The 9,544-nt window shown below is 39.5% G+C and overlaps 1 protein-coding gene across 1 annotated transcript; it reads right to left on the bottom strand.

Annotated features, from left to right (window-relative positions):
- Positions 1-5,801: 5,801 nt before the first annotated feature.
- Positions 5,802-9,253, bottom strand: LOC147458509 (enolase 2). The gene is made up of 16 exons (XM_086513158.1): positions 9,101-9,253; positions 8,589-8,652; positions 8,374-8,438; positions 8,235-8,282; positions 8,068-8,154; positions 7,908-7,988; positions 7,685-7,786; positions 7,522-7,602; positions 7,366-7,440; positions 7,224-7,286; positions 7,054-7,134; positions 6,756-6,950; positions 6,597-6,647; positions 6,349-6,489; positions 6,207-6,263; positions 5,802-6,087 (listed from the first exon to the last, which is right to left on the bottom strand). Exons 1-16 carry the CDS (start codon positions 9,164-9,166, stop codon positions 6,007-6,009), a joined length of 1,338 nt encoding a protein of 445 aa, XP_086369284.1. The 5' UTR covers positions 9,167-9,253; the 3' UTR covers positions 5,802-6,006.
- Between the last annotated feature and the right edge of the window lie 291 nt (positions 9,254-9,544).

Consider the following 9,544-nt stretch of genomic DNA (forward strand, 5'->3'; position numbering starts at 1 on the left):
CAAGTTACTAACTTGGGGAATTAATTGGGGTTTTTCAGGCTTTCATTAAGTCATGTATCAAGTAGAAGCAGTATAATGATTTACACATCACACAAAAGCTAACAGTGACAAATGCGACATTGATCACCTTGATGAAGGAACAAAGGAGCTACCAACGAAGAAGATCGGACACAAAAGGTAGACAAACCAACCTTTGTATGGTTACATATGCTACCCTTGATGAGGCAAATCAAATGTTAGACATGGGTTTTGAACCTAAAATTAGAAAAAATTATCTCCCAGATTCGGCTTGGCAGACAGACTTTGTATTGGAGTGTAACTTGGCCTAAAGAACTTTCTACGGAATCCTTACAAAGTTGTATTTGGTTCACAAGATCTAAAAAAAGCCAATCGTTCGATTCTACAGATTGTAGAAGTTGTTTCTGAGAATGAGACATACTCAAAATTGGCATATTTACTAGAGTAAGTGATGGTTGGAGCTTTATCTATCCATGATGATAAGAGTCAAGTTGAACGAGATTGGGTTCTTTCTGAATTTAGATCTCGCAATAGCCCTAAGATGACAACAACAAATGTTGCAGCTCGGGGCTTGGATGTGAAGGACATAAAGTTCGTCATCAATTATGATTTTCATGGATCATAGTTCTTGTTGTGGTTTGACAAAAGTATAAGCAGTGGAGCATAAACAAAAGCAAGAACAACAAGAAAGACCACACCGACATTGACAAGCAGGTCATGTCAAGGACAACATGAATTTGGAGGGGGAGAGTGTTGACTCGTGGGTCAACAGCACGACATAACTCAACAAAGCCTTATTTTTTTAGAGTCATGAAATGCTATGAATTATGGTTAAAAACGTCATTTGTAATGAGTAGTTAGTCTAGTTGCAGAAGTCGGGGTGCAATGGCACTTCCAGATTGTACATACAAAGCCATTTTACCCCTTGAACTCTTTTTTAAGTTTAACCTATGGTAGCTTTAGTATATAAGGCTACCATATATAAGGTAGCCTTAGTATATAAGGTACCTAGGTTGTTTTGTAAGGGAAACTTTTATCATAATCAAGTTTTGAATTGTCGTCGAGAGAGAGAGAGAGAGAGAACGTGACCTTCATCCTGGCGCTACTCCCTGCTCGTTCATCACATTGGAGAACCAATTGCACCATCGCAAGAGGCTCGATGAGAGCTACACGACAACGCCAAGCATTCCACGTGGAATGGAGCACGCATGCTAACGCATCTACGAGCTATTTGTGGTCGTAAGTGTATCAAACGATGTCTATTTTTTGCGTGCAAGTAGTCGTTAGAATCATGGAGACATAAGCTACGCACACGTAGTCATAAATTTCAGTCTTGGGCAGTTCCAAAATTCGGCTTTGTCTTCATATGCGTTTTCCGCAGAGTAGATGGGTCTAGAGTGAGAGTTTTGAGTGTAGAGGCTTTGGGACAGGTGTATCCTAGTGAGGGGATGGTGTTCCTTAAGTTTCATACAATCGAGTATGGTTTTGCCAGTTTCCTTTCGTTTGTGTGTATGTGGGTTGGGTGGTGTAGTTGAGAGCAGTGAGATTCTTGATTGTGGTTTAGTTGGCCTTCTAGAGTGTTGTATGTGTGGGATGGTCTCAGTCTAACAAGCTAAAGAGATTGCCTATGTGCGCCTATCGTGTCATCTGTGTCCTTGATTGACATTATGTTGATCTAGGTAGTGTTTCATGCACTTTATAGGTGGTGTGATTTGCTCTCGCAAACGCTTATGAAGGACCGATGGATGAAATCCCATTGGAATACCAAGAAAGTATTGATGAAGAGATCAAGTCTAAAGGAGAAGAGAGGCAGTAGGAGGACAAACATGCACTACAAATTGAATCCAAGCAAAGAATGGAGACTTTCATTAGTAGCTTTATTGTTCATCAAACTAGAGCAATACTTAACATTAGACGTGTAATTGGACACTTTAGTGTCTTGAGACACTAAAGTGTCCTGTTTTCCTACCAAGTTTTGGCAATGTATTTGTCAAGCTTTACACCTTGATTCTACCATAGGTTGGTTACTAGGGAAAGAAAACAATGGATTTTTCGCCATGGCAAAATACAATCCTTATGGAGAGAATTATGGTAAGTTTTAAGTCATAAAATTTAGTAAAATTTCAAGCTGTTTTGCCCAAAAGATCATAAAATTCTTATATCTTTTTGTAAAGATGGCCTTTTTTGTTTATGAAAGCCAAGTGCTAGTATCTAGTATTACAAAACAATAAAATTGCCTTCCAAGACTAGTTTCCAAGTCACAAGAAAGTTAAAAATATGATTTCATACTTGAGCACGTGTTGAATAAGAGCATAATTTTGGTCTTCCAAAGGTCCCCTCATAGGATTAGGATTATTCTAGTACAGTTTGACAACTACAAATGACTTTATATGTTGAAACCAAGAAACTACGTATTTTTTTGGCTCCCTAACTCAGTTAAATCTCGTTGTTATAACTCTATCTTGAATTTTTTATTGTGCAAAAACTCTTGAAAATCTTGAGTTCTCCATAATAACATTGAAACCAAGGTTTTAAGCGTATGACCACGTACTTTGATACATTTAGTTGATCTACGTGGAAAGTTTGATATTATTTGAGGTTTTGAATGCTTATGTCTCAAAAATGAAAATATCAAAGTTTTTTCTTACGCAGTTTTGAATATTTAACATGATCCAATAATTGTTGCATACCAAAGCCCTTCTACTTGCCACCTTGAGTCCTCAAAAGAAAGGGTAATCAATATATCACTTTCTAAAATTCACAAAGACATCAAAAGCATATTTTTCTTTGTATACAATAATATGCTTGAAATGGCCATACCAAACAGGTAGAAGTTTCCATTAAAAAATTTATATACTCTAAAGTGGCTTTTTTGCACATGAAACTTTCAATTACCTATAGCACAACTATGGAAAAGTCACGTAAAATTTTCTACAAGGTCGCTTCATTTTTTTTTGAGCTTATAAAGAAAATTACTTCAAAGCATCAATCACAGTCTTACGAGGGTCAACTTGATGAGTATAGTTCTTGATCATGGTAGATTTTAAAATGCAAGTTTATATTTTTAAAAGACCCTCTTGCTAACATATTTAAACATATCAAGGGTGTTTTCTTAAATACACCATCTAATGCAAGTAGCATTTAATTTTATTTTATTTTTAAACACACTCAGGTGTCATGTTTTGGTGCCAAACTAGTGTTAAAGAACATTGCACACGAGCTGCTACCCTCCCACTGCTAAAGCATGATGTGGCAAAAGAAGACGCTACCAAACTTAGAGTCAAATCCTCACGGGACACATGAAGGCGTCGCGTTCACCGAAGACGAATCCCAAGTCATTTAGGACAATCAACCTAGGTGGAGACAAAAGTGCCTATAGAAGAGACCAAGGAATGAAACCATACACAAAGTATTAAGTTTTATATAACCTAGTGTCTCGCACTAAGAAGATGAACATGTAGTACCTTTGCCACATGGAAAGAGAGAAAGAAATCGGTGCTTTGAGTACCCAGTTATGGCACGCCCTCCAAGGCATATTGTACCCTCAGAACCCTACATGCTACAAATATTGAAGGCCACACTAAAAATGTTAAGGGATGTTCCCAACTTAGCATGGCAGAAGTTATGCAGGATCGCCAAGATGTTGATGACGGCGATCACTGTATTCGCAGATGTGGAAGCATCAAGCTATCCATGGAGTGTCTTTCTTAAAGGCAACAAATGCTTGTGTTGGGATCTTACCAACACACCATCAAAGAACATAATCATGGGATTGTATGCCAAGTTGGTGTTCTTGCCAAGCTATTACTTACAAACAAGAAAGCTTCATCACTTAATTCTTTGAAACGATTCATCGATCTTCAACCCACTGACCACAAGCACGACACGTTGCCTATGAGAATTACATGTATTCAAACTCCTTGCTTAACATCGCTTACAAGGCTGACGTTGAAGCAAGGACGGCTAAGTACCACAGAGCTCTCAATGCACTCGACTCCATCAAACACCGAGAATTCTCCTAAACGATGTCGAGAACGAGCATCATTTAGTATAGAGAATACTTGGAGATGCCACCGAGGATAACCTTCTAGAATAATATCTCCCAAGCAATATCTCCTGTAAAACCGCTTTGTAATGTCAAGATGGCTCGATTCAATTTTTAGTTATGTACTCCAGAAAGCACATTTTTACTTTGTAAAATTGTATCTCATGGGAATGGAACCCAAAGCTGGTTTTGAATAAATCTGAATATAAAGGATAGTTTGTAAAAGAGGAATTGTTTTTGAAGAAAGCGTAGTGTGTAAGAAAGAGAACTTCTTAGTGGTGATTTGTGATCAACATATCTCTATTATTGAATGGCAGAATCAAATTCTGACTATTGCCTCTTGTTCCTCTCCTCTTGCTGTTTCATTTAATCATATGCATTGTCAGTTTCAATTAAGTTTGTGAATACGCTTTGTGATCATAAGCTCATGCCATAATCAAGTGTGAATACTAATTTTTTGATGACAGATGAGTCTTTAAGACATGAGTGATACTATTGAACCACTTTTGTTCAGGTTTTGCACATCCATGAATCACAAATTATGTACCTCTCAAAAATGAGTTTACAAAGCCTACATAAGTTCTACTAATTCTTGTCTATAGTTTCCTAAGGTTTCGTGACATTTCGCTAGTTTGATTGAGGAAATCATCAATTTGTTAGTAGGAAAAAAGATTGAGCATAAGTAGTCGCAGACTAATGGAGTTGATTCCATGATTGTGTTGCAATGTTCCATTAGTCACAAAAGCCCCATTGGGTCTGGCAAACTTGACGCATTTCGATGCTCCACCCCAACCTGAAGTAAGATACTACTAGAAAGTTTCATAGACATCTATCGCAACAATCCGCTATCATTGACTTTGTCCCCACAATCTGCTCTGACATATCATATTTAAGGTATGAGTTAAGTCATCTTGTGTTTGGATCACAAAACAAAAATGGCATGAAACTCTTAGTAACAATATAAATCATGTTAGTTGCCAAACTTAAAATTTTCAAGTTTAAATAGGTTAAAGCTATATGGGAAGTGAATTAAGAATGATGTGAATCAAAAAGGAATTCACCAAGATTCATGCACATTGAAACTACAAACTAGTGAGATCATAAAGCACAAGCTCGGAATTACCCAAAATCGGTTGGGCATGGAGTACATACATGCCCAACAAAGGATATTCAAAAAGAAAGTGATTGCTAACCCCTTCAAACCTGGCACCTTTAGATCATCGAACACCGAAGGTGCAAGGTAACCAACAAAACATGACACAAGAAAAACAAAACCCTTGCCTTGCTTCACCAAATAGCTGTTGGCTCTATCTTCTAAGCAAGATGTATCTAAAGCATTATACTTCAAGGTCTGCCAAGTCCTGGGTCATATTGACAGTTGACTCTCAACATCTTAAAACTATCATTCATTCGCACAGCCAATCTCTACTTTGAAGAAAGATACATACCAAAGCTATAAAGATGTTACAACTCACTACCAGGAAAAAAATCCGAAATTTCTGGAAGCCAGTAATGCAAATGGGGCCAGAAATGAAGCTGAAGCTATAGCCACCACAAAAGAGACTCCTAAATATGTTCCCAACAATGATACAGGCTGCCCGTATTACATCATGCACATCTCATCAACCCCAATAAGAACTCATAGCTACGAAAGTTATAATACACAACTGCAGGAGGACCAGAAGCAACAGCAGTAACTAAGACTTGCTTGGGATACAAAAAAACCATGTAAGGATGATTAGAACCAAAATTGATGAGATTAATCTCTTGCGTATTTGTAAGCTTCAAACAATGTCTTTATCGCAAATTGTGGGGCAACAGTCTGAAGGCTGACGGATACAAAAATGTGTCATTCTCAGGAAGAAATCTCTCTGATCCGTAAAAATGTGATCAGACATATTATTCATATTGTTTATTATTGTTGCAAGTTAATATAAAAATTATTAATAAGGTGCTCCTGGCTGTCGAAAGCTTGTCCCAGCATATGTAGCTGCATCACCAAGTTCTTCCTCAATACGCAAGAGCTGAAAAAATAAGATAATCCATAAAAGATCACAACTTACGAAATATACATTGTGAACCTTGCAACTTACACAACAGACATTGTTGTGGTCTACAATAAGCGAGCTTAAGGGATGCGCACCTGGTTGTACTTGGCAAGCCTTTCTGATCTACACGGTGCACCAGTCTTGATTTGGCCCTGTATCCAAACGTAGCATACTGAACATTTGAGCCCTTCGGACAACTTGAAACAAATAAAAATCTGCCAAACTAGAAGAGCTTACTGTGGCCAGCCCAACTGCCAAGTCAGCTATAAACGTATCCTCCGTCTCACCACTCCGGTGACTAGTCATAACCCCCCAGCCTGCCTGCTTGGCCATCTTCACAGCTTCTATGCTCTCAGTGACTGAGCCTATCTGATTGACCTGAGGACAACATAAAGCTCACATGCCATGAACAGGTGTCCTAGAAACAGCAGCACTTACTACAGTGTGACTGAAGTCGATAACAAAAGAATGGACAAATTGCTCACCTTCAGAAGGAGTGCATTGCACGACAACTCCTTGATTGCTTTAGCCACCCTCTACAGGATGAAAGTAAATCACAATAAGAATTGCTTTAAACAAAACACGCACAGGCTGCCCATATTTGCAGCATATGCCTAAATATGACCAATACACTGGACTCCCACCGTGGGGTTAGTGACCAATAGATCATCTCCAACAATCTGAACTTTCTTCCCAATCTGTTCAGTGAATTTGCTGTAATGCCCCCAGTCATCCTGATCAAAAGGGTCTTCAATTGACGCAATTGGGTATTCTTCTGTAAAAGATTTGTACAGGTCGATCAATTCATCCCCAGATATCTTCTGGCTCCCATCATTATTCTGGCCACACAAGATGGCAAGCCTTCAATCATAAAGCCGCACCAGAATGCATAAAACCAGGCATTGCTCTGACTTGCTCGATTTCAAAATATTAATAGCTGACCTCCTCCTTGAAGTTAAGGTCATACTTCTTCTCCTTCTCAATAAAAAACTCTGATGCTGCTACATCCATTCCTATAACAACCTGGGTTTGAAGATGTTCTTCAAGATCAGCAGGGAGTCACCTTGATGTTGAACAAGGAAAGAGCAGTATACAATTTATAATCTCCTAACCTTGCCAGTGTAACCAGCCTTTTCAATTGCAACCTTCAAAAGCTCCAGGCCTTCCTTGTTTTCCTGGTAAGCACAGTTATATTACTGTCACTTAAAACGATGTCACGTAAAACATACATACCACATCTGGTAGAAAGCAAACCTGAATGTTGGGAGCAAAACCACCTTCATCTCCTACATTTGTAGCATCTTGTCCGTATTTCTTTTTTATTACACTCTGAAAGATCAACAAGCCGGTTAACAATCTTGTTCACAATTGCTGGCAGGTTAAAAACACATATATCTAATTATCAACAACCTTAAGATAGTGATAGACTTCTGAACCCATCTTCATGGCCTCACTGAATGAAGAGGCCCCAGTAGGAAGAATCATGAATTCCTGATGAAAGGGGCCCAGGTTAGTCTTGATGTAGCATAACAAATATGATTGCATGTTACGCGGGGGAGGCAGAAAACAATACCTGCATTGCAAGCTTGTTTCCTGCATGTGATCCCCCATTAATTACGTTGAAAGCAGGGACAGGGAGAACAAGGCTGCTGTTCCCTGCCAAGTTGGCAATATGCTGCATGCAGGGACAAGTATAGCATACATAACTCCTCATTGGCAGGTAGACCTCACTATATTAATGACAAGCGCTTAATATAAATTGCAGAGAAAATTTTAAGGTGGGAAAAACAGTTTACCTTGTACAAAGGAATTTTATTTACCGCTGCTCCGGCTTTGCATACCGCAAGTGATACAGCCAGGATTGCATTTGCTCCAAGCTGCAATACAATATCTTGGAGACAATCAATTGCCTTATGAAATGACCAACCGGCAAAATACAGAACTTCCAAAACTCACCTTTTGCTTGCACCAGCCCCATTCGTTCTTGGTTCCATCAAGTTCATGAACCATGAAGTTATCGATCTCCTTTTGATTAGTAGGATCCTGCTCACTCATACCAAGTAACTATGTTACCCCAACCAGCTTCTCTAGCATATAAAACAGTTCACACAAGCAAAGCTCACCTTCCCAACCAGAGCTGGACCAATAATTTGATTCACGTTATTGACTGCCTGCAAGATCAAGTTTCGAGCATGAGATTATCTAAGATTTTCCAGAATAATAGCTGCGTTTCAAAAGTTATGTCCACAAAGTCTGATGAACCTTTGAAACACCCTTCCCGAGGTAGTCTTTTCCCCCATCTCTCAACTCCAGTGCTTCATAAGCACCTACAAACATGTTAAATTTTAATATTATTCTGATATGCATGAATGTGCGCACTGCCATTAAAAGTTTGGTGAACAAAACTCACCAAAGAGTGATGAATGCTGCACAATTTCTTTAGAGCTATTAAAGATTTTCAATCTGAAGACTAATACCTGTAGAGGCACCACTTGGGACAGCAGCTCTGTGGAATGTCTTGTCTGAAAGCCCCACATCTACCTGCAGCATATACAACCCACAAAAAGGTGAAGTTGAATATGTAGATACATGCAGATGTCATTACAATGTCCATGACTCAGTTACATCTATGTTCCGTCCGGACGTATGTTGCGCTCGAGGGACATGCATGCACACTTATTCTGGGAGTGCGCTGTAACACACGTGGGGGCTCCACCATATAAAAACTGCATCCTGCAGTGGTACGGTCAGGGACAACTACGGCACAAAACATGTAGAATGTATAGTCATGCCAGATGGTGAGTTCAGAGTTTCAGCCGAGTAGTTGGGCAGACGCTCTTCCCTTAATTTCATCCAGAGTCGCTCAATCAAGAGCTGGCAATCTCTCCCTCCCTCCCTCCCTCCCTCCCTCTCTCTCTCTCTCTCTCTCCCTCTCCCTCTGTGTGTGTGAGTGTTGGTGGGCGGGGGGGCGGAGATCACACGTTCTCACCTCAAGGGTAGGATTTCCGCGGCTGTCGAAGATCTGACGAGCCTTGACGCAGGAAATTGTAGCCATCGAAGCTAGCGCACGAGCGATGGAAAGATGGACTGGATGTAACAATACTATTGGAATATCCTCTTTGAAGTACTCTGGCTCATACTATGAGGTGATCTCTGGTTGAAGTTAAGGCATCCATACTCTCATGCATTTGACGAAGGTGGACTAGCACTAAACTAGGGGTTGATTAAGGGTGAACTAGGATCAGCCCCCAATATGCGACACTTGTTTGATCCAACTTTAAGAATCTCATGTGCCAATAGTGATGAGGTCTAAACTCAACAATGGAATGAGCTGGTCAAATCTGATAGTTATTCCCAGTTAGAGACTTGGAGTTAATCAAATCAAATCAAACGTGAAATTACGATATAGCACACAAACCAGACAAAGATTGAA

This window comes from Adiantum capillus-veneris, chromosome 5, assembly GCF_014529385.1.
Source record: "Adiantum capillus-veneris isolate H3 chromosome 5, ASM1452938v2, whole genome shotgun sequence".
Lineage (NCBI taxonomy): Eukaryota > Viridiplantae > Streptophyta > Polypodiopsida > Polypodiales > Pteridaceae > Adiantum > Adiantum capillus-veneris.

Excerpts from the sequence above, each read along its gene's own strand:
- LOC147458509 (XM_086513158.1), bottom strand. The coding sequence starts at position 9,166 with ATGGCTACAATTTCCTGCGTCAAGGCTCGTCAGATCTTCGACAGCCGC. Across the intron at positions 8,653-9,100 it reads GCGGAAATCCTACCCTTGAG|GTAGATGTGGGGCTTTCAGA; the intron begins GTGAGAACGTGT and ends TATATGCTGCAG. Across the intron at positions 6,648-6,755 it reads TATTGGTCACTAACCCCACG|AGGGTGGCTAAAGCAATCAA; the intron begins GTGGGAGTCCAG and ends TTCATCCTGTAG.